At 56.1% G+C, this 27,502-nt stretch overlaps 11 protein-coding genes across 11 annotated transcripts in view; 7 read left to right on the plus strand and 4 right to left on the minus strand.

Moving 5' to 3' along the window:
* Nucleotides 1-4,420: 4,420 nt before the first annotated feature.
* GUITHDRAFT_166644 (hypothetical protein) lies at nt 4,421-5,387 on the minus strand. The gene is made up of 4 exons (XM_005819610.1): nt 4,947-5,387; nt 4,808-4,898; nt 4,699-4,761; nt 4,421-4,545 (listed from the first exon to the last, which is right to left on the minus strand). The coding sequence occupies exons 1-3, from the start codon at nt 5,231-5,233 to the stop codon at nt 4,729-4,731; spliced, it is 411 nt and encodes a 136-aa protein (XP_005819667.1). The 5' UTR covers nt 5,234-5,387; the 3' UTR covers nt 4,421-4,545; nt 4,699-4,728.
* Nucleotides 5,388-5,723: 336 nt separating this feature from the next.
* On the plus strand, nt 5,724-6,680 carry GUITHDRAFT_121128 (hypothetical protein; the record flags this gene model as incomplete). Its single annotated transcript, XM_005819611.1, has 7 exons — nt 5,724-5,759; nt 5,807-5,875; nt 5,931-5,984; nt 6,029-6,072; nt 6,214-6,277; nt 6,323-6,376; nt 6,618-6,680. The coding sequence occupies 7 exons, from the start codon at nt 5,724-5,726 to the stop codon at nt 6,678-6,680; spliced, it is 384 nt and encodes a 127-aa protein (XP_005819668.1).
* An 886-nt stretch (nt 6,681-7,566) lies between these two features.
* GUITHDRAFT_121129 (hypothetical protein) lies at nt 7,567-8,729 on the plus strand (the record flags this gene model as incomplete). Its single annotated transcript, XM_005819612.1, has 2 exons — nt 7,567-8,449; nt 8,710-8,729. 2 exons carry the CDS (start codon nt 7,567-7,569, stop codon nt 8,727-8,729), a joined length of 903 nt encoding a protein of 300 aa, XP_005819669.1.
* A 108-nt stretch (nt 8,730-8,837) lies between these two features.
* Nucleotides 8,838-12,510, minus strand: GUITHDRAFT_121130 (hypothetical protein; the record flags this gene model as incomplete). Its single annotated transcript, XM_005819613.1, has 9 exons — nt 8,838-8,975; nt 9,027-9,392; nt 9,558-9,578; nt 9,627-9,693; nt 9,872-9,940; nt 9,985-10,424; nt 10,555-10,652; nt 10,693-10,746; nt 10,794-12,510. The coding sequence occupies 9 exons, from the start codon at nt 12,508-12,510 to the stop codon at nt 8,838-8,840; spliced, it is 2,970 nt and encodes a 989-aa protein (XP_005819670.1).
* An 883-nt stretch (nt 12,511-13,393) lies between these two features.
* Nucleotides 13,394-14,170, plus strand: GUITHDRAFT_82098 (hypothetical protein; the record flags this gene model as incomplete). Its single annotated transcript, XM_005819614.1, has 1 exon — nt 13,394-14,170. A coding segment is annotated over one exon (777 nt), but the record flags the coding sequence as incomplete, so codon positions are not given.
* Nucleotides 14,171-16,408: 2,238 nt separating this feature from the next.
* Nucleotides 16,409-19,921, plus strand: GUITHDRAFT_121132 (hypothetical protein; the record flags this gene model as incomplete). Its single annotated transcript, XM_005819615.1, has 30 exons — nt 16,409-16,442; nt 16,490-16,626; nt 16,666-16,785; nt 16,839-16,880; nt 16,929-16,968; nt 17,017-17,053; nt 17,098-17,140; nt 17,187-17,252; nt 17,474-17,540; nt 17,584-17,654; nt 17,698-17,766; nt 17,826-17,867; nt 17,916-17,969; nt 18,027-18,110; nt 18,164-18,211; nt 18,255-18,299; nt 18,351-18,449; nt 18,499-18,572; nt 18,624-18,669; nt 18,724-18,786; nt 18,835-18,902; nt 18,948-18,999; nt 19,054-19,092; nt 19,143-19,228; nt 19,277-19,340; nt 19,407-19,451; nt 19,499-19,575; nt 19,621-19,678; nt 19,725-19,768; nt 19,819-19,921. The coding sequence occupies 30 exons, from the start codon at nt 16,409-16,411 to the stop codon at nt 19,919-19,921; spliced, it is 1,917 nt and encodes a 638-aa protein (XP_005819672.1).
* Nucleotides 19,922-20,010: 89 nt separating this feature from the next.
* On the plus strand, nt 20,011-20,392 carry GUITHDRAFT_121133 (hypothetical protein; the record flags this gene model as incomplete). The annotated part of the gene is made up of 3 exons (XM_005819616.1): nt 20,011-20,157; nt 20,196-20,251; nt 20,308-20,392. The coding sequence occupies 3 exons, from the start codon at nt 20,011-20,013 to the stop codon at nt 20,390-20,392; spliced, it is 288 nt and encodes a 95-aa protein (XP_005819673.1).
* A 54-nt stretch (nt 20,393-20,446) lies between these two features.
* Nucleotides 20,447-21,659, minus strand: GUITHDRAFT_82102 (hypothetical protein; the record flags this gene model as incomplete). The annotated part of the gene is made up of 4 exons (XM_005819617.1): nt 20,447-20,521; nt 20,566-20,617; nt 20,663-21,025; nt 21,604-21,659. Coding segments are annotated over 4 exons (546 nt in total), but the record flags the coding sequence as incomplete, so codon positions are not given.
* Nucleotides 21,660-22,211: 552 nt separating this feature from the next.
* GUITHDRAFT_121135 (hypothetical protein) lies at nt 22,212-22,940 on the plus strand (the record flags this gene model as incomplete). The annotated part of the gene is made up of 5 exons (XM_005819618.1): nt 22,212-22,343; nt 22,443-22,505; nt 22,652-22,719; nt 22,766-22,834; nt 22,877-22,940. The coding sequence occupies 5 exons, from the start codon at nt 22,212-22,214 to the stop codon at nt 22,938-22,940; spliced, it is 396 nt and encodes a 131-aa protein (XP_005819675.1).
* Nucleotides 22,941-22,943: 3 nt separating this feature from the next.
* Nucleotides 22,944-24,288, minus strand: GUITHDRAFT_90964 (hypothetical protein; the record flags this gene model as incomplete). Its single annotated transcript, XM_005819619.1, has 6 exons — nt 22,944-23,047; nt 23,240-23,379; nt 23,556-23,610; nt 23,658-23,729; nt 23,840-23,862; nt 23,958-24,288. 6 exons carry the CDS (start codon nt 24,286-24,288, stop codon nt 23,003-23,005), a joined length of 666 nt encoding a protein of 221 aa, XP_005819676.1. The 3' UTR covers nt 22,944-23,002.
* A 1,780-nt stretch (nt 24,289-26,068) lies between these two features.
* GUITHDRAFT_121137 (hypothetical protein) overlaps nt 26,069-27,502 on the plus strand; it is a gene marked incomplete at both ends in the record, with an annotated part of 2,145 nt that continues 711 nt past the window's right edge. The window contains 7 exons of the mRNA XM_005819620.1: nt 26,069-26,320; nt 26,372-26,426; nt 26,473-26,563; nt 26,608-27,034; nt 27,074-27,138; nt 27,198-27,270; nt 27,353-27,407. Coding sequence (XP_005819677.1) covers nt 26,069-26,320; nt 26,372-26,426; nt 26,473-26,563; nt 26,608-27,034; nt 27,074-27,138; nt 27,198-27,270; nt 27,353-27,407 — 1,018 coding nt within the window. The remainder of the gene's footprint in view (nt 26,321-26,371; nt 26,427-26,472; nt 26,564-26,607; nt 27,035-27,073; nt 27,139-27,197; nt 27,271-27,352; nt 27,408-27,502) is intronic.

The following is a 27,502-nucleotide window of genomic DNA, read 5'->3' on the forward strand; positions in this document are numbered from 1 at the left end:
GACCGGCGTGACCCGACCGATGCCGGGGAGGAAGCAGGCGAGCTCGGACCAGCAGCAAGCACCCCAGTGGTGTCGAGCTCTCCGGAGGAACCCGACGTCACAGTGAGGGACGGAGACGCCTCGCCAGCTCCGCGCCGAGGGGGAAGTATAGGATTTACTGGCAGAAGGTAAAAAGTGCCTCAAGCAAAACAGAGGGGTCCGAGTCAAGGCGAGAGTACGGTAGGATTTACTGGCAGAAGGTAAAAACACAAAACACAAGCCCGAAAAGAACCAGCACTGCTGGCAACCGTCAGCAGACCCGGCATCGCCAGCCCACACGCGAAGCCGCGCAGACAAGCAGCCTAAGGGTCAGGCAATCAAGCAACAAGCAGCAGGAGCATGCAGGAGGAATAACATCCCTTACCCGGAAGCAGCCGACTGACCACTGTCAGTCGAGACGTCCGCTGCCGCCACAAAGCGGGCGGCCGCGGACGGAGAAAGGGCAGCCGCCGACAAGGAGCCGGCGCTGCCCGGGGGTCCGATCCGCCTGGGGCAGCGGACGGAGGGAGGCTGGACACATGAACACGGTACCGCTCGAGGTAGTCCTCCTCGCTAGCCTCCGAGTCAGCGGTAGCCGAGTCAGTGGTAGCCGCCCGTGACGGCGGCGACGCCGCGGCAATGCCCAAGGACCGGCGTGACCCGACCGATGCCGGGGAGGAAGCAGGCGAGCTCGGACCAGCAGCAAGCACCCCAGTGGTGTCGAGCTCTCCGGAGGCACCCGACGTCACAGTGAGGGACGGAGACGCCTCGCCAGCTCCGCGCCGATCGTCGGGGCCACTCGAAGGGAGGTATAGGATTTACTGACTCGAAGGGTGTCCCCCATCGGAGTCGGAGACCTCCGGCGAAGACTCCTCGGGCGACTCGACAAAGTCCGAGGAGGAGCTGTCCTCTGGCTCGAGAAGTGCTTGCGCCCGCAAGGGCGTCATGCGCCTCGCACCAGACAAGAGCGCTTCCAGCGTAAGCTGCATGGTGAGGCGCTGATAGGTGGCGGCGCGTTTGCGAGCTAAGACCTCAGCAGCATGTCCGTCATCAGGCACGAAGTGCCGACCAAACGCCGCATCCTCAAGAGGCATCGAGCGCTGAGCAATGATGTCCGCGAGATACCAGATGAAGCAGTATAGGATTTACTGGCAGAAGACGCGGAGGGTGTCAGGATGCAGGGTACCGTCCGTCGAGATGGCAAGAGGGATGAACGCTCGAGGAGGAGTAGTCATGGCATATGCAGCGCGGTGTTTGCGAATTTTCTCAGACGCTGCAACATGGAGGGCGTCGAGGTTGACCTCCCCCCACTCCGGTCCTTGGGCATTGCCGCGGCGTCGCCGCCGTCACGGGCGGCTACCACTGACTCGGCTACCGCTGACTCGGAGGCTAGCGAGGAGGACTACCTCGAGCGGTACCGTGTTCCTGTGTCCAGCCTCCCTCCGTCCGCTGCCCCAGGCGGACCCCCGGGCAGCGCCGGCTCCTTGTCGGCGGCTGCCCTTTCTCCGTCCGCGGCCGCCCGCTTTGTGGCGGCAGCGGACGTCTCGACTGACAGTGGTCAGTCGGCTGCCTCCGGGTATCGCGTCTAAGGGATTTTATTCCTCCTGCATGCTCCTGCTGCTTGTTGCTTGATTGCCTGACCGTTCGGCTGCTTGTCTGCGCGGCTTCGCGCTTGGGCTGGCGATGCCGCGTCTGGGTGCCAGCAGTGAACAAGCTAAACCTCCAGGCACACAGTCCACAGCGAGAAGCTGCACAAACACACACAAAACACAAGCCCGAAAAGGGTTTTGCTTGAGGCACTTTTTACCTTCTGCCAGTAAATCCTATCTCCTCCGTTTAGGACAGCGGGGTGTAGACCCTCAGAGGGCGTGAACTCGTCCCCTCCCCGACTATGCGGAAGCTCCCGCTTGAACCTCGCAAACTCTAGCAGGTCGGGGTGCGCGGCGACTCCCGGGTCACGGTACTGCGAGTTTGGCCAGCGTTGGTGCTTCTCGAGGGCGGAGGCCCGATGGACAGAGGGGTCCGAGTCAAGGCGAGAGTACGGTAGGATTTACTGGCAGAAGGTAAAAACACAAAACACAAGCCCGAAAAGAACCAGCACTGCTGGCAACCGTCAGCAGACCCGGCATCGCCAGCCCACACGCGAAGCCGCGCAGACAAGCAGCCTAAGGGTCAGGCAATCAAGCAACAAGCAGCAGGAGCATGCAGGAGGAATAACATCCCTTACCCGGAAGCAGCCGACTGACCACTGTCAGTCGAGACGTCCGCTGCCGCCACAAAGCGGGCGGCCGCGGACGGAGAAAGGGCAGCCGCCGACAAGGAGCCGGCGCTGCCCGGGGGTCCGATCCGCCTGGGGCAGCGGACGGAGGGAGGCTGGACACAGGAACACGGTACCGCTCGAGGTAGTCCTCCTCGCTAGCCTAAACCTGCATGCACACACCGCGGCGCCACAGCGACACTTAGATAGGGATTTACTGGCAGAAGGTAAAAAGTGCCTCAAGCAAAACCCTTTTCGGGCTTGTGTTTTGTGTGTGATTGTGCAGCTTCTCGCTGTGCGCTGTGTGCCACTGGGAGGTTTAGCTTGTTCCTGCTTTATTTTGCTTGAGGCACTTTTTACCTTCTGCCAGTAAATCCATTTCTGCCAAACTGAAACCGATGACAATTGGCCGCCGCCGGAGACCAATTGTGACTTTTCCAAGTCAGTTCGGAGACAGAGATGAATGTTGCTGTTGAGCCAACTTGATGGACTCTCAACAGCAGAAGGGAGATGGCAGTGCACAGAACTGCGGACTCGGGAACGAATCAGCCTCTGAAGAAAGAGTGGGGCTGGCAAGAAGAGACCCGCAGGCCGGGCTCAGAACACCGAACATTAATTCCAAGTGGAGATATTTCATCATGCAGGCGGCCTTGTTGTACTGGCAATGTGCTCAGTCACTTCGCCGGAGCCTCGGAGGTCCGAGGCCTATACGAAAGCGGTCAGCCTCGGCCTATACGAAAGCGGTCAGCCGGATGCCAGGTTACCAAAGTTCACTTAGTCAGCAGCCGCAGTTACGGCCCACGGAGCCTCCGGGCCGTCGGGCAAGAAGCTAAGCTGACTCTTTACCACACAATCCCTGCAGTGATGACCATTATTGATCGACTGCTAAAATACTTGTATACGATGGTTCTATTCAGTGACCCCCCTCTCGTGACACTGCCCCGTTTGTTCCTGACCACTCCTCGACCTGTCGCCGTCGCTCAGCCCATCATCACAGCTTGGGTCAACATCACTATCACCTTCTCTATCAGCTATCAAGCCCTCCACGCCCTCCTCCCTTGGTATTGCCATGCACTCCCTCTCTCAGGAAGAGAAACAGTCGCTTCAAAAAGTAGAGGAGTGGCTCAAATCCGAGCAGCAGCAAGACTTCTCCAGCCCTTCACGAATGCGGTTAAACATAGCATCTACTCATCACCTCGCCAGGATGTCTCAGCTGGTGGAGGAGGGAGATTCTGTCGCAGCTCCTTCCACTAACTTCCTTGCCGTCCTCTCTCAAGCGCACTCCGAGTCTGAAAGGTGCTTGTCCGCTCTTCTCGGTCTCCCATCGAGCTGGTCCAAGGCATGGCAAGGGGGTGGCGGGGATATGAGAGCACAAGCAGGCAGCGCACCATCGGCTCTTGGAGCCTCGTCCAGGACACTTCCCCCAGAAAGTCAATCCACAGCAGGAGCAGAGGAAGCGTTTGTAATGTTCGAGTGGGAGGCAAAGGCGATAGCTGCTTCTCGGCGTGCTCGAAGCATGGGAACCCATGCAGGGTCAACACTCCGCCGGGTCTACTCGTTGTGAGATGACGATTGGGATGAAATCTTGTATAGAACATAGAGAAACACAAGCGAATGTCACACCCTGAAGCCTTGCGGGTTGCAGATGTCTACAGTGATTGCTCAAGGCACCTCTGCTGGATCACACACAAAGGTGTAGTGTAGTGATGTCGAGCTTACTAGCGATGCTGGATCAGCGTGGCATACAACATGAGGAGAGAACAGACCCTTCTAGCTGAAGACGCTGATCCTTATATAGGCTAAGGCAAGGACTAGGATTTTTCTCGCAACTGCTGCTCCTCCTCTTACCAGGAATGAGGAAACCACCCCTACTAAAGAGGCTCACGTGGCCACCAAGCGTCATCCTCAGAGTACATCTAGCCGTTACATGTTTTCAGTCCTTTGAGAGTCGTTTGCCTGACTCTGTTGACCATCAAGGCTAAGCCTAGCCTGGAGTGCTGTCCCTTAGCTTGGGTAGGTCCAATCTGAGTTGAGCTCGCTGTGCTAGGGCTTTGATAGCATATCAGCTGTAAATTCTCTTGCTCCCGTTATCCTAGTTCACAGCAATTGCAATCAGATATGTTGATAGCAATCACTGTCGAGAACTCAGCGAGCGATCGTCCCGGGACTTGGCGTGAAGCATACCGTACGCTCCAGAACTTCTGCAGCAAGAGGTCGTTCGCGTTCAGCAATGGCTCCCTGGGGAGGAGCTTGTTGTGGGTTGACAATGCCTGTGGGTTGATCAACCTCAGAGCTCGTGGAGAGCTCTCGTTGCTGCCAGATGGTCTTTCATAAGAGCGCATGGCTACTCCAGATGAGCAGAAGTCTGCAGGGGGAGGAGGAAGATGATGAGAAAGAGCATAGCTGCCTCCATCGCTACTTACGGGCTCGTAAAGCGCCTGACGTAAACCATGTCATGGATGCTTCCTTTCGCGTGGCCTCAAGCTCTAGCAAGTAAAGGTCAGCGAGATCGTGCAGAGACTGACAACTGACCGTCAGAGGTCTCCTGCTTCCATCCCCTTCCTCCTGTCTTGTCCGAGAGCTTGCGAACCGCCCTTTTGTGTCCTCTCCTGCCCTAAGCGTCCTGGTGCACAGCAGGGTGAGACTGGTCGAGGACAGAGGGGGGAGGCACCTCCGCTTCTTCTTCTCCTTCTCTTCACGATCAGGCGCTGCTGATCGCACCTCCACGCGAGCTTGTTGCTTATGATCGCACGTCGAGTTCCGTTGCTGGAGGAAGGAGAGCTGAGCCAGCACGCGGTCCTCGTGAGAGTCTTCATCCAGCAGGGGCACCTCGAAGTCTAGGAACCAGGGGCAGCTGGAGGTGAGGCGAGAGGAAGGCGAGACCTCCGCAAGATGGCTACCAAGAGAGATGCCCAGCAGCAGCAGCAGCAGCAGAGATTGTTTCCTCTTGGACCACATGACCCTCTCCTCTTCTGCCCTCCTTATCTCCTACCTGCTCCTCTTCATTCAACGTTCCTCTCTCGCTTCATCCTGTCTTCTCTTGGTCTCTTTCCCTGTCCTCCGCTCGCTCACTCGTCTCCTTCTCTGCTCATCTCATCATTCAACTTCGCCTGCTCTCCTCTGTTGCAGCCGTTGCATCTTTTCTTGCAGCGGTTATAAGCGGTTTTCTGGCGGATTTGTTATCGGGTCTTCCACAATCGCGGTTACCAACATGGTGAAGGCGAGCAGGGGCGGGGGGCATGGGCTCGTCAGTCTCCTCGTCTCCTCGTCTCCTCGTCGACGTCCCGGGGCATCACGCGCTCTCTCCCTCTCCTTGCTGCTGACCCTCGCCCTCCCTCCTCTCGCAGAGAGCTTCCTGACTCCTCTTCCTCGCCTTGCACCGTCTTCGTGGAGGCCACCACCTCATGCGCTGACCCGTCCGAGCTTCTCTGCCGTGAGGAGATGGCGGATGCAGGAGAAGGGGGAGACAGAGAGACAGCTCGAGGTCTCGCCGTCTCCTCCTCTGCATGCATCTCTCTCATCTTGTCGCAGGCGAGAGTGGAGGCAGCTGTGACAAAGGCGGAGCGGTTGTGGAAGGAAGCCCTGGAAGCGCGACAACTGGTGAGCATCTTGTAGGCCCTTGCCATATGACATGTTCTCACTTGAAGAAACTCAGGCTGATGAGATGTCCTCGCAAGCCCAAGATGCGGCTGAGCTTTCACAAGCGAGGGTAGAACACGTAAGCATGATCCCCTTGCACTAAATTGATGCAAGTCGGAAGAAGTGTCGTCCAAGTTGGAGAGCATGGACAAGATCAGGTCAAGAAGCGACGAAGAGAACGAGAGAGACAGAGGGGGGGTGGAGGGTGGAGGGTGGGGGGCAAGAGAGAAGGGTGGAGGTTGGGGGGGATGAGAGGGAAGGGAGGGAGAGCTGCTTCTGACTCGAAGATCTGCTCACAGCCTCAAGTTTCTGGCTGACTCCAAATCTGCCATCAATTCGTCTGTCGACGCAGCTGCCCTGCTTGTGAGGCAATCATGATGGCCGCAGCAACTGATGCTCGCATGGCAGAAAGAAGCCGCAGACGAGAGTTTGAGAGCAGACAAGCTTGAGGCAGAAGCTGAGGTTTGGCTCCTTCTCCTTCCTCTGCTCCTGCTCCTGCTCCTGCTCCTGCTCCTGCTCCTGCTCCTGCTCCTGCTCCTGCTCCTGCTCCTGCTCCTCGCTTCTTTTTGCCTCGCCTCTCCCCGCCGTTCTATTGTTGCTTCGTTCTCCCTTTCACCCCTTTTTCTCTCCACCTCTTCTTCTCAGCCCCTCTGGTCTTGTCAATCTGTTTTCCTCTCCTTCAACGCCTCTAATGTGCTCGCAGGAAGCGCTCCGTCTCTCTGAGCAGCTCATAGAAGAGTATGAAGCCAAGTACGGAAACCTGTAGAAAACACCTGCTCGATTGATAGAACACTTCATAACCATCCAACCGATCATCTGTTCCGATGATCCGACCCGTTCCTAAGTTGCTGTACGGGCCCTAGTACTGATGGATTGTATGCAGTAGCGAAGTAGAGTGCAGGTTGATCACAGGTAGGTGATTGACTTTTGGGATAAGAGTATTTATGAAGCAGAGGAAGAGAGTTCAAGAAAGGAGCGGAGTAAGTAAAGATTAAGCAAGGAAGGAGAGAAGGAGGACGAGAGATATTAAGAGGAGAGAGAGAGAAGACAGAGAGTGAATCTAGAGGTGACCCCACACTTATATCGCTCAGTGGGCTGTACCGCCGAGTCACAGAGTGTGGGGCGGGCGGCATTCGGAGTCCGATCTGGCGGCCCCGGTGATCGGATCCATATCGTAGTATGATATGGATTAGGGTGTGATATGATATCAGTATCATATCTTGATCCATACCATGTGACTAGACGGATCCGTCTAGCCGGTCGCGGTCATTCGCAGTCACACCATACGGTAGCCTACGAGTGTCTCCGGCGTTGAAATTTCAGGTTATGAGCCTCGAGGGCGCATCCAACGGCCGTTAGGGGTCGATCAGAGATGGGATGAGGCCCGTGGTTTGAAGGTAGGGCCCTGCGACCATGGCAGGGGAGGGCGAGCAGGAGAGAGAGGACGAGGAGGAGACAAGGAGAAGACGAGGAGAAGACGAGGAGAAGACGAGGAGAAGACGAGGAGAGTTGAGATATAGGGGAATTGAGAGACAAGGTATGGCATGGCGATTAGGATGTGAAAGGGAAGTCACCGTTGAAGTTTTCAAGAGGGTCATAGGAGAGGGACTACAGGGACGAGGAGGTCGCGGGGGACTGATGTGACGGCAGGCATGGCGTCCTCTCACCCGCCTGCTGGCTCGTTGACTTCACCGTCGCACGTGTGCTGGTGGCAGGAGACCAAGGAAGCTCGTCCCATCTACGTCCAGGCCCACCTTATCTCTCCTCGCCTGCATCTACCTTCATCCTCCTCCTCCTCAGTGCCCAAGAGCGCGCTCAAGGTTTCTGAATGCTCCCCTGCTCCTGCCTGGCGAGCCAACCTTCCTCGGAGCCCGCGAGAAGAGGATAGCAGCACCTTGGCGATGGCGGTGGCGATATCAGGAGGGCTGACGAGCTCGCTGGCGATGTTGGAGGACATCATGCGGGAGACGCAGACGTCCAACGACAACTCCCGCGACATCCAGCACGCCATGGACGAGCAGCACAGGCAGCTGCTGTCCATGAAGAAGCGACTGCAGCAAGTCGCGCAGCCCCTCCTCGTCAGCAGGGCTGACGAGGAGGCGACGAGCAAGACGGCTGAGGTGCACAGCGAGCTGGGGTCGTGCAGGAGCGAGCTGGGGTCGTGCAGGAGCGAGCTCTCTCGGTGCCGACGTGACCTCACGCTCCAGCTGGCGCTCAGCGAGAGGATCAGCAAAGAGCTGGAAGACACTCAAGGGGTAGCGGAGGAGATGCGAGTGAAGCTGAGGGAGAAGGAGGAGGAGATGCGAGTGAAGCTGCAGGAGAAGGAGGAGGAGATGCGAGTGAAGCTGCAGGAGAAGGAGGAGGAGATGCGAGTGAAGCTGCAGGAGAAGGAGGAGGAGATGCGAGTGAAGCTGCAGGAGAAGGAGGAGGAGATACGAGTGAAGCTGCAGGAGAAGGAGGAGTTCCGTGAGCTGAGGCTGCGGCTGGTGGACAGCAAGGAGAACAGCAATAGCAACTTGTCGGAGAGCAAGCGAGGTAACCCTCCTCCTGACCAGCCATCCCTACCGGCTTCTCCCTCAGCCTCCCTACCGGCTCCTCCCTCAGCCTCCCGAAGGCGCCGGGATCGGTTGCAGGATGCGACTGATGTAGCGAAGATGCGGGAGAGGTTCCGGGAGGTTTCGGCCAGTCTCGTTAGCTTGCAGAGCATACTCGACCTCCGCCTACAGAACGTGAGAGAGACTGCTGCTCTCAAGCTCCTCTCGTGCTCGCTGCTGGTTGACTCGTGAGATGCGCAGGTGGAGGACGAGCTGCGTGAGGAGTTCGCGTTCAAGCGAGGACTGCACTTCTCTCGGCGAGCGAGGAAGAAGCCGATGGAACGGAGGGAGGAGGTAGAGGAGGAGGAGGAGGGAGGAGCGCGTGTGCATTAAAGGAGGTACGGGTCTTTGATGCGCGCGTATGTCTCGCGGATGCTCTTCTCCAACGCCAGCAGCCAGTCGTCCCTCTCCCTCTTGCTCCTCGCTCGCAGCAGCACAGTGCGGCCGCACCCGTCCCTGAGAGCCACCTGCCGCCTCGGTCAGCAAGCGGAGGGAGAGGAGGAGGGGCGAGAGCTCACGCCATGCCCGATGGCCATGTGCGGCATGTTGAGAGGATGCGACATGTCGGCAAGCCCGCGCGAGCGGAGGGCAAGGCGAAGGTCGCGAGCTGAGAGAGTCTTGGGGGTGACGGCGCAGGTGACGGCGCAGGCGGAGAGACCGAGGAGATGCATGAGGACAATCTCGTCGGGATCCATGCCCTCAAAGTGCCGAGACACACGTTCCGTATCCTCCCTCACATCCTCCTCCCTCTCCTCCTCCTTCTCCTGCTCTTCCTCCTCCAGCACCTCGAGGTCTTCTGGGCATGACCGAGTTCGAGATGACGCATCTTCGTCGTCGAGGGAGAGACGGGAGGAAGTTTGAGGCTTGAGGAGGCCGATGAGGATCTGTAAGGGATCAGACGAAAGAGAGAGAGAGAGAGAGAGAGAGAGAGAGAGAGAGAGAGAGAGAGAGAGAGAGAGAGAGAGAGAGAGAGAGAGAGAGAGAGAGAGAGAGAGAGAGAGAGAGAGAGAGAGAGAGAGAGAGAGAGAGAGAGAGAGAGAGGAGCTCACTGCGTCGGTGAAGAGGACCACCTGCTTCCTCCGTCAGCTTCTCCTCCTCCTCCTCCTCTTGTCTCTTACCGAACAGAGTCGCTCCTCGCAGTGCGGTGCCGCCGATCCAGCTCGGTCGGTCTGGAAGAACCGAATGCTGCGACATGTGAGCGATTGACACAGATCCTGAAACATGGGAGAAGGAGGAGAGGGGGGAGAAGGAGGAGAGGGGGGAGAAGGAGGAGGGGGGGGAGAAGGAGGAGGGGGGGGAGAAGGAGGAGGGGGGGGAGAAGGAGGAGGACCTGTGGTCGGAGTGGAGTCCCTGCCACAGGAACCCCATCTTCACGATGTCTCTGTGTCCTCGCACGAGCCCCTTCAGCTCATTCTTGGCTCTCATCACGCACCTGCTGCCTGTGAGAGAGCAGCAGCCTCTCGCTCCTGCCGTCACCTCGCCAGGTGCTGCGAGCGCTTGAGGTGGAGGAGGATGTCCTTGGAGTGCGAGCGATACATGTCGTAGGAGGCGAGGAACGACTCTCTCTCTCGCCTCAGAGCTTCTTTCGCTTCCCCGCCGCTGCTTGTGCTCCTCTCCGTCCCTCCCCCCGTCTCTTGCTCTTGTCCTCGTCCCGGTGCTCCCACCAGCTTCACCTCCTGCTCGTGGAAGAGAAGCGCCTCCAACTGCCTCATCGCCCTCAGCATCTTCGGCAGGCAGGCGGCGGAGGCTCGGAGAATGTCCGGCACGGAGTCGCGATGCCTCCTCTCGACCTCCTCCACCAGCCCGCGAAGCTCCTTGTGCACCTTGAGACTGCTCAGCGCCCGGAGGGCTCGGACGGAGTTGGTGGCGTTGGCAGCGAGAGGAGGAAGAGGCTCGAGGGACGCGAGGAAAACTTCCTGCCAGGTAGCGCGAGGATGCGGCGAAAGAGCGTCCAGGGAAACTTCACAGCACCTGCATGGGGGAGGGGGAGGGGAGAGAAGATCCAAGTGAGGAGCGAGGAGGAGAGAGAGGCGAGGTCGAGCATACCGCGACAGCGCCTCTGCTACTTGTCTCGCGTTGCTCAACACACAGGCTGAGCTGATGGCCGACAGGCTTTGCTTCCTCCCCGGGCCCGCCGCCTTCATCTGCTAGTCCTCTCACTGCGAGGACAGAGACGAGCGTCACCTGCCGTCTCCTCCAGCTCTTCGGTCAGCAGCCGCATCCGTCCCAGCAGATCCCCTTGCAAACTGCTCAACTCCTCGATCACTCCTGTTCGCTTCCCGTACCTGCTGCCACGTCAGCTGCAGCTGCAAGGAGGGCAGTGAACCATCGCAGCGCTCGCTCCCACTGCTCGTACGCGAACAGCTCCATCGCCTTGTGCGCCGCAAACTTGCCGTGATCCCTCAGCGTCTGCACGGCGAGTGCTTGAGGGATATGCAGGAGAGAGGCGGCGGATGCGGCGGAGGAAGAGCACCAGCTGGCGGTCATGATGGTGGTGCCGAAGCGATCGCCCCTGTGCTCGAGCCTGAAAGAAGGTGAGAGGAGGGAAAGAGGAGAAGCAACGAGCCTTGCAAGGGGAACAGACTGACCCGTCCGTGGGTCTCTCTTACTGATCTTGACGCTTCCCATCAGAAGGATGTAGAGGCCGAGCCCCTGGCTACTCCCTTCCTCCTCCACCGTCTCTCCCTCCTCCACATGCAACAGGCTCGAGTTGTCCAGTAACTGAAAGGCTTCGGCATCAGCGAGGCTGCTCAGCATGACGTTCTTTCGCACAAGGGCAGCGAGCCCGTCGCGCTGTCGGTACATGGCAGGCAGCAGCAGCTCTTGGAAGCAGACTCTCTCTACCACCAGGATGACGCACGGGCTCTCTCTGCTCGTCCCGTCTCTTCCTGCTGCTCGTACGTTGGCCACGTCGCGCCATCGCAACGAGCTCGTCAGGATGCACCGCACCCCGACCACGCTTCCCCCGCACAGCTCCTTCCCGTACCCGAACGTGTCCCCTGCCCTCAGTTCAATCCATCTACCCTCCCCTTGCTGCCGTCGGCGGCTCGTCGAGCTGTAGCAAGCTCTCTCCTCTGCCTTCTCCTGCCCACGGACTTGAGCCTGGCAGGATCCCTCCAAGACGATGCACAACTTCCTCGAGAAGGCCTGCCGTATGCTCACCCCTGAGTCCCCCGAGAAGCTGCTCCCGTGCTCGGACCCGAAGCTCAGCTCGCTCCCCACCTCCTTCTCACGGAAGTCGAAGTGGTCGCAGGGGGCGAGGAGGCGGATCAGAGTCTCGTCCCCAGCCAGTCGGCTCATCCCCTCCTCCTCCAGCAGCGCGAGGATCGCGTTCTCATCTTGTAGCCGCCTCAACGCCATCCTCTTTCGCGCATGACTCCATGCGCCCATGTCGCCATGCGGCGGTCTAGACCGGACGATCGCCCATGCCCGGAAGATAGCAGCACACACCCGCACTAGACGCTCAGCAGCTAAGAGGATGGCTCGCTGTTTCCTGCTTACAGGAACAATCTCAATATCCACCATTGTGTCCAAAATATACTCCTGCTTCTTCTTGTTCTCGTCCTCGTGGTGTTCAGCTCCCCTCCTTGCTGATGCCTGAGCTTGTTCTTCTCTCTCGTCCTCATGCATCCGATCTCCATGCGCCTCCTCTTCTGACGGCGTTCTGCTGGCTAGCAGGTGGTGCATAGAGTGAGCTGACATGCGGGTTGGGCTCTGGACAAGCGTCTGCACGTTCCTCTTGTTGGGCTGCTTGTCCGCTAGCGTGACATCTCGCCAGCACGAGAGGATGCTTGTAACTCGGCGGAGGAGGAGTCGACGACCGAAGGAGCCCGCTGCCGTCTCTCGCCTTGCTCTTGCCTTGTCTGCCAGAGAGCTCTGCTGGGAGAGAGCATGGTAGGGATGAGTGGGAGTGAAGAGGAGAGGCTTGTCCTCAGAGGATCTTGTGGAGTCGAAGCCTCTTAGCGCCTCGAGCTGCCTCCTCGCTGCTCCTCTTCCCGCCATCTCCCTGAGTCAGTAGAGTCCTGACCGCTCTATGACAAACCGAGCATGTCAAGCTCTAATTCAAATTTTGAAAATTTGAAAATTCATCTGACAAGTTCAATTTTAACCCAATGTATTGCTAAACCAGGTCAAATGGTTGCCAGGCTCCTCATTATTCCGGCGGGCCGGCCGGGCGGGGCCCGGCGGAGCCTCGGAGAGTACTCAGCCTGTGACTTGGTTACCGTACGGTACTAGGGCCGAGTCGGCCCCCGGATGGCACTTGCGTTGCGCCGCGCTGCGATTCCGGGCCGCCGTGTGGCGCCACGGCGGATCGGCGCTGGCCCCGGCGTGTCCCATCATCATGGCATGCTGGCGGCGGTCTCTCGGCCTCGCCGAGTCGCGTCAGATTGAGCTTCTCAGCCTGTCGTGACTGGCACCCATTCAATCGGACTCCTCATAGGCCGGGCCCCTCATCCCCGACCAACCTCGGCCGAGATTTTTACTCATCTGACCGTCACAGCTACCTGGTTTTCCTCTCCGCGGCCAATCCTACCAGCCTTTGTCGGATCCGCCATTCATGGTACACGATGCTCCCACTGTCGCGTACGCACTTGTTGCCTGTGCAGCGAGCCTCTTGTACTCAGTTTGCTGTGTTTGCTGATGAGATCGCCGACTTGATTTGTTGATTGGATGTTTCCAGGAGCAAGAAGATTGTCCTCTGTCGAAGTCAAATGACCTCAGCCAACTTGACGGCGTGAGGGCACCTGTGAGTCAGGAAGATTCAGGATTGAAGTCAGAGGAAAGAGACGAGCAGAACATCGCGATCTCCTCAGAGCCCACAGCCGCCACAAACTCGGGCCAAGGCAGCAGGCCACTGCCTCGCTTTTGGATTTATGAAGATCGGGGCGAAAGGCTGGACATGGAGGATACGCATGTGGCGCAGCTTAGCTTCCACAACGACAAACACGTGTTCGGGGTTTTCGACGGACACTCTGGTGATCGCGCTGCCAAGCTGCTGAGCACAGAGATCGTAGGGATACTGACAGACCAGATCATGCAGAGGTCGGGCCCTCAAGACAGCGCATTGGGAGCCAGCCTGACAAGCAGCTTCCTTGAGGCCGAGAAGAGAGCGCTAGCACAGCCTTGGGACGATGGCAGCTCAGCAATCCTGGCAGTGATCGATGGAGATCGTCTCTTCGTGGCGAATGCTGGAGACTGCCGGGCGATCATCTGCGGTGAGGGAGAGCCCATGCCGATGAGCACTGATCACGACCCGTCTGAGCCCCAGGAACGGAAGCGCATTAAAACCAACAATGAGGGCATTGAAAGCTATACAATCAACGGAAGGTCCATCAACCGAGTCAGAGGGCTCGCCATGTCTCGATGCATAGGCGACAGAAGTCTCAAGCAAAAGCGCGATTACGAAACAAAGACTTGGATACCCATAGATGATTGCATCATACCAGACCCTGAGATAAAGGAGCTCTTGCTCACGAAGCAGCACAAGTTTCTGGTGATTGCCAGCGACGGATTATGGGCAACCGTGACAAACGAAGCTGTGGCTCGGCGTCTCGACACCCTGACGGAAGAAGAGAATCCGGCAGAAGAGTTGCAGAAGCTCATCGATCGACGCGAAGACAACATCACAATAGTGGTCGTTGACCTGCGAGGGCAAGCTTGAATAGAGACCAGCACAGTATGGGCTGACGCCAGCCTCCCGGCGGCATATGCGACAAGATGGCACAGGTGCACGCTGCGTGGTTGCTGAGCTGTTGAAGGCGGGGAGGTTGACATGAGTTGAGTCTGGTGGTTCCCTTGGTATTCCATGAAGCTTGACTACACCCCGACCCTCTGAACTCCTTGATCTGATGCCGACACTGTCATGGCCTGGAGTCGGACCGCCGGTAGTACTCCGGGAGCCTGACACTGAACGTCCGGGAGTCGCCAAGGCACACCTGAGGGGTGGGTCCGGATCATCACATGAGATTTACTGAGAGATCGGAAGTTTCTAAGCCGTCCTGTAGGATCAGAAGCGGTTGGTCTCGAAAGACCCGCGGATAGTGACGCTTTCAAGAATTCCCTGAGAGAGAGAAAATGAGATGAAAGATGAGATAGGACGAGGAAGGGAGAAGAAGGGAGCAGCGAGGAGAAGGGAGGGGGAGGAATGTGGTAGTACTCTGATGTCATCCCTGCCTGACAAGCTCGTCGGAAATTCCAAACTCGGCAATCTTAGAGCGGTTAAGGATTCTTTGAACAACAACAGGGTCCTCCTGTCAGAATGATTGTTAGCTCCATCATGAAGCAGCGAGAGCTTCTCCTCCATTCTTAGCGTTGAAATGGTCAAAGCAATCACTTGTGCTACCACTTCACTCTCCAGCTTATCATCATCATCATCATCATCATCTCCATCGTCATCATCATCATCATCACCACCGACCACCACCATCATGCTCACTGAGTCATCATCATCTCCATCATCTCCATCATCTCCATCATCAATATTATCGGCATCGTCATCATGGGTGATCGTCATTCTTGGGTTCGATCTAATTTGATCGCCGAAATCTCCTGCCATGCGGAAGTGTCAGCCCGGCTACCGTACGCTACACTTCCGTCGCGGTACCGGAGGTTTCTTTGCCAAACTTTGATTACCAACCCTTGTCATTGTCACTGTAGCCTCCGCGCGGCACGGGCGAGTCACCGCTCAGTGACTCCGATGATCGGTCCGCCGTCCCGGCCGCCGCGCAGCCGCACGGTCCGTCCGTTCCGCTAAGCCCTGGGCCCGGCCGTACGCCGCCGTCACCGGGTGCGGGCGGCCGGGACCGATCATCGGATCCGATGATGGGATCACCCGGTCGAGTCACTGGCCACCATCAGGGCTGGCACAAGTTCCATCGGATAAGACCCTCATCCCCGACCAACCTCAGCCGCGAGATTGTTACTCCTCTGACAGTCACAGCTAGTTTTCCTCTCCGCGGCCAATCCCATGAGGAGTCCGACAGTGACTTCAACCGAGTGACTGTACCCGGCCGCGCCCGGCCCGGACGGGCCCGGCCGCCGCAGTTTTTGCCCCCGGGGGCCCGGCGGCCGGGACCCGGTCGGACCGGCGACCGTAAGCCGGGCTTGACGAGTCGTTGAACCCGGCCCGGCCGCGCGTTCCACATTCGCGCTAAAGGAGCTGGCAATGAGGGGATTGCTGCGACCCGTGAGAGCCAGAAGACTAAAAAAGAATAGAGTCCAAGATGTGCACAGTCTGTGAGACAGCAAAAATATTATCTATGACAAATTTTACTGTCTTTACCTCCTCCTACCATACCCCTTTGTGTTACTCTTTAGCATCACCACCCCTTGAAGGTAAGTCTGTTGAGTAGGGGGTACTCTCCCTTCCTTCATGTGGTATTTGAAGGGGTAAACTACCCCCACTTTGTACCACCCCCGTCAAATTTCAAGTACCCCCTGACTCCTGACTTATTCTTTTTTTGCTGCAGCAGAAGCAAAGTGAGGGACGTATCATCATGCTCATGGGAAGGCGCCTCCCTCGTCCTCCCGCGCTGCGGCAAGGCAAGAGAATATCTCCTCCTCCATTCCGTTCTCTTAGTTCTTGATGCTGTGATCCCTTGTTAGCTGCTGTGATCCCTTGTGAGCTGTTGTGATCCCTTGTGTTGTCTTATGATATCTTCTCTCCTCTTCTCTGCTCCTTCTACAATCCTTTCTGCCTCAAAACACATTCTCTCTTTTGTTCAACTTCACTGCTTCTGTCTGGATCCAACGGCTTCAAATGCTCAATTGTCTTTCAATTTACCTCCTCGTTTGTCGTTCAAGTGTGCATAACAACCGCTCAGCATACCCGCGCCTGCTTTCTCGGCGTGCATTTCATGAGCTTGCCGGGAGTTCTAACTGGATTACAACAGGATACCGAATGATACAACGGATGATGTCCACTGCAAGTTCAGGTGCGACCTTCAATTACATGCTGGGTATGTCAATGACCGGCAAGCAGAGAATGTCAGTGTGTCCATGCATGACGACGGAATCGCTGTTGTCTCGCTGGACATCAAGAACTCCAAAGTGAACACCCTGGGCAAAGCTTTGTTGACGGAGCTGCCGCCGATACTTGAAACCTTGGAGAACGTGGATGTGACCTCCATGTCGCACATTATCTGAGTCATAATTCAGGATCCACACGTCAAGAGTGTCATCTTCATTTCGGCAAAGAAGAACAACTTCATCGCGGGAGCAGATATCAACATCTTCGATGAGATTGCTGTTCAGGGAAAAGATGCGATCAAGAAGCAGGTGCTACCTTGTCCTTGAGGTTCTTTGTGGCCATCACCTCACACTCAATCCAGGTGTGTCAGCTCACTCAGGGATTCTTCGACCGAATGGAGAAAGTGCGATTCTAGGTTTTCCTTTGTGAGAGTAGCTGAGCACACACACAGGGAAAAGTGAAAATTGCAGCCATTGATGGAAGCTGCCTCGGTAGTCGATACTCATGAACCCCAAGTTGCAGTCTAACAAAACTCACAGGCGGTGGTGCAGAATTTGCTCTGGCCTGCCACTACAGGTGAGAAGACAAGTAAGCTCACGGTCGTGTTGAGATCGAAATAGGATTGCAAGCGTCAATCCTTCGACTGCTATCGGATTTCCTGAGGTTCAAATCTTGAATACATCGATTTTCACATAATGATTGCGGCTAGGTCATGCTTGGATTGCTCCCTGGTGCCGGTGGGACGCAACGGTTGCCCAAACTCATTGGCGTCCAGGTGAACGTTGAATGATTACCCATGTGAAAGTGATGGCATATTTAGGATGCCCTCCCAATGATCATGACAGGCGGAAGCAAGACTGCTCAACAGGCATGGCTTGCAACACAAGCCAGCGAATGTGACAGCGATGCTCTTTTTCTGACAGGCAAAGAAACTCAAATTAGTGGATCAAACCTGCGACCCCGGGCAGGTTCCATCACGTATTTGAGTTTGGATAGGGGCTGACGCAAGATGCGACAAAGCTGCTACAATGTGCCTTAGCAACAGCACGACTTCTCAACAAAGGTACGAATTATGCACATTTGTATCATTGCCTTTCTGCTCGTAGATTTGAATTTCACAAGCAAAACAGGAGAAATGAAACTGCCGAAGCGCGGAGAGTTGCCATGGATGAGCGCTGTAAGAATTCGTTAAAGAGATTGGTCCCTGACAGAATGCTCAGTACTTCGAAGATGGAATCAAAAGTTATTCTTTCCTTCGCGATTTCTATTTTGGACAAGCTCGCAAAATGGTTGAAGAATATTTGCACTGCTGTTCAAGTTGATGTCTGAATGGCTTGACGTGCTGCAGGCTCTCAAGCAAACGAACGGAAACTATCCTGCTCCCATCAAGGTATCTTGAACGTTGTGAGCCTTGTTGCCTTTTAACGAGCTGTTTCAGATTATTGAAGTCCTTGAGGGAAGTATCGCAAAAAATGCTCTCGGAAAGGATCAGGTACTCAGACTTTATTTATTTACATAATTACTATATACTTAAATTGGTTGGGCGCAGGGTTACGAGATGGAGGCCGATGCATTCGCGGAACTAGCTCTTACTAAAGAAAGTTCGGGGCTTAGGTCTTTATTTTTTGGACAGGTGATCTTGAAATTCCAGAATGTCAACAAGAAGGATTTGACAAAAATTTCCAGACATCTGTTAAGAAAAATCCATTCTCTGGAGCAATGGACGTGAAGAAGGTCACTGGCAGCTACAAGGTGCCACGGCTAAGTTTGGGTACAGGTGGGTGTGCTTGGTGCAGGATTGATGGGCTCTGGCATTGCGGAGGTAAATCAAAATTTGACACTGATTTCATTTTGGATTGAAATTGTCCAACAGGTCACCATCGCGAAGGGAGTTCCAGTAGTTCTCAAAGACGTATCAGCGAAAGGATTGTCAGTTGGGGAAACAAACATTCAAAAGAGCATGCAGGACAAGGTCTTTTTCCTGAGTGAGGTCGACTGGTTTGATTTACTATGTTCAACAGGTCAAAAAGAAGCGAATGACCAGTTTCGAAAAAGACGTGACTATGTCCAGACTGATCGGAGTGCACAATGACATGTGAAATCCTTCAACCTTGCAGTCAAGTAGCTTCTTGACAATACTTCGTAGGCCTTCTTGGAAGGATCATATCAAGCAGTGTGATCTTGTGGTAGAGGTGAGCCGCATTCTTTCTCTTCGTGTATGCCAAGATCACCTGACTGGTGCAAAGGCCGTGTTTGAGGATTTGTCCTTGAAGCATAAGATAGTCGAGGAGATGGAGTCTATTTGCAAGGTGATTTGTCTGCTTTCTCCTAAGGGTCCTTATCCTGCACGGAATCAGCCTGATTGTATCATCGCAACCAACACGTCCTCGTTGCCGGTGTCTGAGATCGCCAAGTTTTCCTCGAGGTATGGGCGTCAGCGGGCCTGTTCTCTTGCATCACACTTGCATAGACCACACAATATTGTTGGAATGCATTATTTCTCTCCGGTTCCCAAGATGCAGGTGCGTTTCAGGCTGTTTGTCAGATTGTGCTCTGATTGCTTTGTTTGCGTTTAGCTTTTGGAAATCATTCCTCACGAGACCACGGACGAAAAAGTGCTCATGACTTTGTGTTGAAACTGAATGAGTGCTGAGAAAAGGGACAGGTCATTGCCACTGCTGTCCAGCTGGGACTCAAACAAGGAAAGCTGCCTATCGTTTGCAAAGACGTTCCTGGGTTCTTCGTGAATCGGTGCAGACTTGAATGATGCTGCGTCAACTCGTTTGACGAGCATGTCAGGTGTTTGGGTCCGTACATTGATGAGTCGATGGTACTTGCATTTGAGGTGGATGACATTCTTAAGGTGCTTGTTGCTTCTGCCGACCATCCGTGGTGATGACCTAATCGTTTTCTCACTTGTAATCTGTAGCTGGACAAAGCTCTCAAGAAGTTCGGCTTCCCTGTCGGCCCTATGGTTGGGTCAAACCGATTGTGCTTGAACATATCGTAACCATCAAACAGGTGTTGGCTGACGAGGTTGGTGTTGATGTCGCGTTTCATCTTCACAACAACCTCATTCAAGACCTTGGCGTTCGCATGTGAGAGTATCGTCTGGTTGTTGAGTTTCCTCATACCTCCTTCAGGTCTGGAGCCAACATCGAAGCGATGAAGGCTATCAAGGCTGCGGGCATCAAGGGCAAGGTTCTCACTCAGATTGCTTTCTGTTATCACGTTTGACGAGGAGCAGAGGTTCGGATGCGGTTTCCTCGTGTATCCTCCCAAGAAGGCCAGGTAGTACGATTGCACTCTCCTTTGCCTTATCTCATGTTGGTTTGTTGCAGTGGACTTGCTGCCTTGAATCCGTTTGCTTCCAAGCCATCTCCCACTCCCAATCCCGTGGCGCTTGAGGCGATGAAGCCTTTCATGAAGCCCGGAAAGGCATGAGGTGATGGAAGATGAGTCGTTGAGCTGACCATGCGAATGGTAGATTGATGAGGAAGAGATCTCGTTGCGAATGAGCGCGAGGTTTATCAATGAGGCAATTTTCTGCCTTCAGGTTCCTCACACCACTACCTGCCAATCTCGTGAAGCTTTATCAGGACGGTGTTATCCGCAGCGCACAGGATGGCGATGTGGCTGCCATTTTTGGTGTAGGGTTCCCCCCATTCACCGGAGGACCGGTGAGCTAGCTAATGCTGGGGCGTTGTCTGACTTTCAGAAGTTCCGGTATGTCGATCGCATCGGAGTGAGCAAGTACGTCGACGAGCTCAACAGGTGAGCAGAGAACAAGATGAGAAGAGAGCCAGCAAGAGTAATACAATCATGCGCAGGCTTGCGGACAAGCATGGTGCTCGCTTCAGTCCGGCTCCGCTGCTTGTGGACATGGCAAAGCAGGGGAAGAAGTTCCACCAGTAACGTGCAGTCGACATGAAAGGCAGCGACACTCATTTCAGCTGAAGCTCCTCTATCTCACAGCTCACGCTGCTCTCGTGAGAAATCTGATTTCCCTCCTGTCTTTCGCTCCAGCCTCGTCTCCTTGATCACCTGTGGCACGGCGTTACCGGCTGACCTGTGCGAGCATCTCCTACCATGTCGTGCGAGAGGGCCTTGCACATGTCATAGACGGTCAGAGCCGCGACACTGCAGGAGGTCAGGAGATGCTGGTAGCGCTCAGCTCAGCTCTACCTCACGCCCGTCAGCGCCTCCATCTCCACCCCCGTCTTGCCACTAGTCCGAACGGTACACCACAGCTTGAGCTCGTTCTTCCCCACGCGCTCAGCCTCCAGACTGCATCCCTCGATCATGAGCGGGTGACACAGAGGAATCAGCTCGTGCGTCTTCTTCGCCGCCATCGTTCCGGCTATGATAGCCGTGGCGATCACCGGCCCCTTTCTACCCTGCATCTCCCCTGTGCTCTGGTCCAGCAGGCTCATTACTTCGTCAGGGGCCCACAAGAGAGCTGACGCTGTCGCTACTCGCTGGCTCACCTGCTTGCTTCCAACCTCTACCATCTGCGGCCTTCCCTTCTCGTCCACATGCGTCAGCCCTCTCGTCCCATCTCGTGTCTCCCCATCGTGAGCGCCTGCGCAGAACCTCCTGCTCCAAGACTGCTGCAACCAACCCCATCCTGCTCGCACTGATGGAACCTGTACACCAACTCCTCGTCTTGCTAGTCCTAATCTTCTGACTTGTCTTCCACCTCCTCTTCCTCCTCTTCCTCCTCCTCGTGCTGCTGCCTCCGCTGCCTCCACTGCCGCCGATCTTGCACTCGTCCACGCACTGCCAAGCATTTCGCTTGCTGCTGCCCCCGAACTAAAATTACCCCACCCCACCCCCTTCCCTTCTACCCCCTACTTTTCTCAGTACCCCATGACATGATATATATTCAGACCCTACCCCCCCATTTTAAAAATGTTCAGGTGCTGGACCCCACCCCTCCAATTGCACCGCAGAGGCCACCATGGCGGATACAGGCGAGAACAGCTGCTGCTGCTGCTGCGAGCTCGTCCTCCTCCTGCTCCCCCTCTTGTCGACTTGTGATATGAAGATCCTCCATGTTCTTCCTCCTCTCCTCCTCGTTCTTCTTGCTCGTTGCTGACCCTACCCCCGTCATCTCACCTCGCTACTGTAATTCCCAACCCCACTCCTCCTTGCATCCTCCTCCTCCTCCTCCTCCTCCTCCATGTTGCAGTCTGTCTCACTTGAGCAAAGAGATGTCTCATGCTCGCTCCAGCAGGTCGCTTGCTCTGTTTTCTACTGCTCGCCTTCCTCGCAGTCGCTTCACCTTCCAGCGTCATGCGCATCAGGTGCTGGCATCCCTCCCCATGGCTGTGAACTCACAAGAAGCAGAGGAGGAGGCGTCACGGACGTTCTTCCTACCAACAAGGAGAAGCTCCTTCTGACGGAGGCTGATGTGAAGCGCTTGCCTTGGTACCGCAATGACGCACCCGGAAGAGGGGACAAGGAGAGGAAAGGGTGGGGGGAGAGGAAGATAGTGAGGGAGAGGAGGAGGTGGAGGAGGAGGTAGAAGAGGAAGTTGTAGAAGTAGAAGAAGTAGAAGCAGAAGAAGAGGAAGACGGCGGAGCAGTGGAGGGATATGGGGGAGGAAGGAGGAAAGGGATATGGGGGAGGAAGGAGGAAAGGGATATGGGGGAGGAAGGAGGAAAGGGATATGGGGGAGGAAGGAGGAAGGTTGGATGCTTGGTGAGTGTCGAGCAGGTACTTTGTGCTAGAGATGTCGCCATTGCGGCTGGGGGACACCAAGTATGGGATGCCCTACAGCGGGGGCAAGGTGAACGTGAGAAACACGTTGTGGGAGAAAGATCCCAAGGCCGCCATGGGCCTCTCGCTCATCGAGGTTGCCAAGGTGACTGATCCTCCTCCTCTCCTTTCTCCCATTCCTCGTCCTCGTCCTCGTCCTCGTCCTCGTCCTCCTGCAGATGCCGGTGGCCTCAAAGATTCGCAGGATGGAGCAGATCCTTCCTATGCAGAGAAGCTGCTGCGCATAGGAGCTGACCCCAACTACCCGGTGAGGAGAACAAGGGGATGGGAGGAGAGCAAGGGGATGGCAGTGAAGGAGGGAAGGAGGGGAGGAGAAGGGTGGTGGTGGTGGTGGTGGAGGAGGGGAAGGGCAGCGGGGGAAGGAGGAGGAGGAGGAAGCTGAGTTCGTGGCAGTGCCCCTACAAGGAGAAGTACTCGGCTCTCCATCTGGCGGCCATCAAGGGTCAGACGGAACTTGCAAGGTGAGGGGTGGAGGACAGCTGGGGTTGTTGCTGAGGGAGGCGGAAGGCTGCTGGTAAAGAGCGGGGGAGACCCGCACAAGCGATGCAAGCTCGGGTCCGCCATGGACCTTGCAAGGTGAGAAGAAGCCCCAGCTGCAGTCGTGCTGAGCCCCAGCAGGAAATATGGAAACACGGAGACGCTTTCGGCAATGCAAGAGGAGCTCAAGCAGAGGAAGAAGTGAGAGGAGAAGAGAAGGAGGTTTTATACACGTGAGATCGCATGCTCGTGACTAGTCGCTGCTCCCTATGCGTGTCGCGCCCCTCCGTCTCCTTGTGGACTTGAAACGTGCTGAGGAAAACTATGAGAAAGCGGAAGGAAGGAGAACGCGGCTGAGATGCAGGAGAGGGAGAGGGAGAGGGAGAGGGAGAGGGAGAGGGAGAGGGAGAGGGAGAGGGAGAGGGAGAGGGAGAGGGAGGGAGGGAGGGAGGGAGGGAGGTGAGGGAGGGAGGGAGGGAGGGAGGGAGGGAGGGTTCTCCATACCTTCATGTCCTGTAGCTCGACGTGCTTGCTCGCCGGCTTGGGCGGGAGACCGTAACAGAAGAAGAGAGAGAGTTGCGCCATAACTGCGAGCAGAGCGACGAAGTTGGGGGCCCAGACATAGAGGTCTCGCGCGACGAGAACTGCATCCTCATCATGGAGGGCAGTGGAGAAGACACCGCACAAGGTAGACGGGAGGAGGAATAAACGTAGTAGAGGGAACGTAGTAGAGGGAAGGAGGAGGAGAGACTGGAGAGAGGAGGGAGGAGGAGGAGGAGGAGGAGGAGGAGGAGGAGAGAGGTTGATGAGAATCTTCCACCTCCATAGAGGGTCCACACGGAGCAGGAGAGGAAGGAAGCTACAGTGAAGCCAACCTGCGGGAGGTGAGTGGGAGGTTTCATCTTCATCCCCTCGCACTCACCGACATGGCGGCGGTTGACTTGGTGGCGAAGACATCCCGGATGACGACGAGCGGCGAGGAAGACATGAGGACCTGGAGAGGATCAGGCGGGAGGAGACAGTGGAGGGGAGGGGGAGGAGCAAGGAGTGAGTGAGTGAGTGAGTGAGATGGGAGGGAAGGAGGGAGGAGGAGGAGCAAGGCACCTGCACTAGAGATCCGATCTGACCTGCAGGAAATGTTACCTCCGGCAAGTTGAAGAGGAGGAAGAAGGGAAGGAAGCGGCGTGGAAGAGGAAGAGGAAGAGGAGAAGAGAGTATTAACCGATCATGTCAATGGCTTCCGGGCGAGGCAGGAGGAAGGCAGCAACAACAGCAGAGGTGGTTACAACGACGCCTCCAAGCACGTAGATCTCGGAGGAGGAGGAGGAGCGTTGGTAGCGAGAGAAGATGAGGAGGTAGACGACGCCGCAGATGGTGGAGAAGAAGTTTGGGACGCACATGGTCACGTCTTGAGTGAGGATGCCGTAGGCGAGCCACAGGGAGCCGTTGACGCTCATCATCGTGTAGGGGAGGGGAGAGAGCTTTCCTGTCGAACCCATCTCCCTGATCCTCCTCATGGCCTCCAGCGGGGAGAGCGCAACCAGCACCGACATGACGGGAGGGAGGATCCTGAGGAGGAGGAGGAAGAAACTCTTGAGCTGCAGGTACGCCTCGAGCACGTAGAGCTCCTCCACCTCCTCCACATCCTCCACAGTGCCGAACAAGTTGGTAATGCGCCAATGGGGACGCCAGCGGGAAACCGCGAGTACGAAGATGAAGAGGATGAAGGCAGCGGCAGCTGTCTTCATACCAAAGGACAGGATGCTCAGATCTCCTGCTTGCGCGGTCGAGCTCTCGATCTTCTCCTCCTCCTCCTTCTCCATCTTTCGATGCGGAGGTTCACTCAAGCTCGATGCCTCGGCCACCATAGCGGGACGGAGAGGGGGGTGGGGGGTGGGGGGTCAGTGCTGGAGGCTGGTGCTACATGCTGAGCCGCACAACTATGCCGGCATCCGCCTCCTGCTGCTGTTGACAAGAGAAGGGCCCATGACCTGCGGCGAGAGGTAAGTGAGCACAAGAGCTCGATGCTCGTGATCCCCAATAGCTCACAGAGCTGTTGATCACTCTTCTCTTCATCCTCCTCTTCCTCATCTTATGCCCCTCCTGTCTGATCTCATGCATCGTTGATTAGTTGTACACCTCCCTCCTCTCTTCTCGCCTTCCTCCTTGCTCCTCCTTTCTGTTTGCTTCCTTTCATTACCCGCTCCTGCACCTCTTGCTGCTGCTGCTGCTGCTGCTGCTGCTGCTGCTGCTGCTGCTTCCCCTGTTCTATCTTTCGTCTCTTCACAGCATGTCTCCATTGGGAACTTCGACATTGCAGGTAGGGGTATGTACCCTACCTCATAAAGGCCTGCATTTATGTGGTAAAAGGAGGGTAGTCCGACTTATTTCTCGATCTCCTGGTGGGGTCCGGCAATCTCGACAGTTAGACCCGGCAGTCACTCACCGGTCACTTGCCCGGGCCCGGGCAATCCGTGAGAGGGGTGGAGATGAGGCAGCAAATAAAGTTATAGTAGATACATTTGCTGCCCCATATTTCTGCTACTTGCTAAAGCGAGGCAGGCTTTTTTCATATGTGAATCACCCCACATGGTGTACCCACCCAAAGCAGAGGGGTACCCCACAGAAGACTATCAGAAGATCGGGCGCACTTAGAGTACCCCCTTTTTGGTCAGTGATTTACCCCACCCCATAATGATAGTCCTCTAAAAAACACCCCACCCTCATAATTACCAATTGTTTTGACCCCCACCCACCTTTAATCTTTCGATCTCAAGGAAAATTGCCCCTATATCAGAGGTTCAATCACACCCCCACCCTACTATTGTCCATGTGCAATTCTTGCTACCCCCTCAAAATTTTGTTGCATCACCCTACCCTGACAATTGTATCGTTCAAGTACCCCACCCCGAGCAGAATTTTTTCCACCCCATGCCAATGACCACCCCCACCCATCATATTCCTCGTTTTTGCAGGCACCCGGTCATCTTGTTCTTCGAACACCATGGTCGCGTAGCTTTTGACTATGTCCTGCTCTGTTCGCTCCTGCCCTCCCTCCTCGTCTCCCTCTCCTCTTCCCTCCTCCCTCCCTCCTCATCACTCTCCTTCTCGCCCCGATCCTTTCTCAGCGTCTTTCCTATTCTTTGCCTCCCTCCTTTCCTTCTCACCTGCCTCCCGCTTCTCCCTCTCGCATCGAGCCTCTCGCCCGGTCTCCTTCAGCTCCGCCTGAACCTTTTGTGCCGAAGAGCGCTGAGCATGTCCGGCAGCTGGAGGTCAGGGATGGAGATGTAGAGTCTCTGCTGAAGGGCATCTCTCAGCCAAGGACGATAAAGAATGAAAATCCTTCTCCTCCTCTTACTCTCATGCTTTCCGGCGCTATCAGACCATCTTCTAGTGCGGGATGAGGCCTCGTCAGCTGTTCCTCCAAATCTTCATGCGTTGTTTGCTCAGCCTTCTCTCCGCAACATCGCAAGCAGCAAAAGCGCCCAATGGTCTCAGCTCAAGCCTCGTCAGCTTGCAGCTGCAGACAAGGAGATCGCATGTCCCATGAGAGTGCGGGGAGGGATGTCGTTAAGGCGCGGGCAGGTGCTTGTGTGTCTTGCTGTCTGTGTGCTCGTGACGGTTCTGCTGCTCAAGGTCATCAACTTCATGACGGGGGAGCCGGTGGAGGAGGTTGAGTTCGAGGACATTGGTGCTGTCCATTGCTCCCTTGCACCTTCCGTAACGTCTTGTCGTAGATTCAGAGGAGGACATGCGCGGAGCAGTGCCTGTGGACTGGCTGCCAAGAGGAAGCTTCTTGCTGCCGGAAGAGAGGAGGATGCTCAACGAGTAAGCTCCGACCGCTGATGCTCTTGTGTGATGGGCTGCTGCAGCTACGACGCCGAGGACGAGGCGACTTCGCCTCCTCCGGTGCCCGCGGAGGATCAAAACTCGACGAGCGGAAGCCTGACGATGAAGATGCTGCGCAAGGTTGTTGAGTGGGGTCGAAACTTTCAGTCCTCCTCCACCTCACCGGCGGAGGCCCGTCAGCTGCTTCCCCGCCTCCTCCAGGGCCTCAGGCTGTCAAGCCTCGGATGCTTTGGTGGGGCTGCTGAGAAGCAGACGAGCAGACGAGCAGAGGATGGAGCAGACGGGAGGACGAAGCTTGGCGAGCAGGAGTCCGAGGAGGAGGAGCCGAGGAAAGAGATCTGGGACGGGGACAACATCGCTGTGCTCAACGACCCTCTCGACCTGCGGGGGGTTCGACGAGACTTGCTGAGCAAGAAAGAGATTCTCAACGTGACTGAGCGAGTCGAGGAGGTGCGAGCAACCTGAGTCGACATGGCTGACTGACGGCAGATGATCGCCGACTACTACGGCGAGTACTTCCCCGAGTTCGAAGCCTTTCTTGGTCAATGCCACAGGTCTCCGAACCTTGACAGCCTGTTAACGGTCTTGACCTGCTCTGCCTCTCCTCGGACAGGATGAGGAAAGTTCTGATGGCGGTGGGGGATGAGGAGCCGACTGAAGTCTCTCGGAATATCTTAGAGTCACTGGTGATACATGATTGCTGTTGCTCCTCCTCCTCCTCCTCCTCCTCGCCCCCCCACCAGATCTCTCACTGACGAGTTTGATCAGCACAAGGCGATTACTGCAGCTGAACAGAATCTGAAGCTCATGCTCATGCCCTTCGGTATCGATCACAGGCAAGTGAAGGGGCAGGAGGAGGAGGAGGAGGAGGAGGAGGAGGAGGAGGAGGAGGAGGAGGAGGGAGGAGGAGGAGGAGGA

Source organism: Guillardia theta (assembly GCF_000315625.1).
Source record: "Guillardia theta CCMP2712 unplaced genomic scaffold GUITHscaffold_214, whole genome shotgun sequence".
Classification (NCBI taxonomy): domain Eukaryota; class Cryptophyceae; order Pyrenomonadales; family Geminigeraceae; genus Guillardia; species Guillardia theta.

Coding starts and splice junctions, on each gene's coding strand:
- GUITHDRAFT_166644 (XM_005819610.1), bottom strand. CDS start 5,233: ATGTGGTCCAAGAGGAAACAATCTCTGCTGCTGCTGCTGCTGCTGGGC. Junction 4,899..4,946: donor AAGGAGAAGAAGAAGCGGAG/GTGCCTCCCCCC, acceptor GCTGTGCACCAG/GACGCTTAGGGCAGGAGAGG. Junction 4,762..4,807: donor GAAGCAGGAGACCTCTGACG/GTCAGTTGTCAG, acceptor TTTACTTGCTAG/AGCTTGAGGCCACGCGAAAG.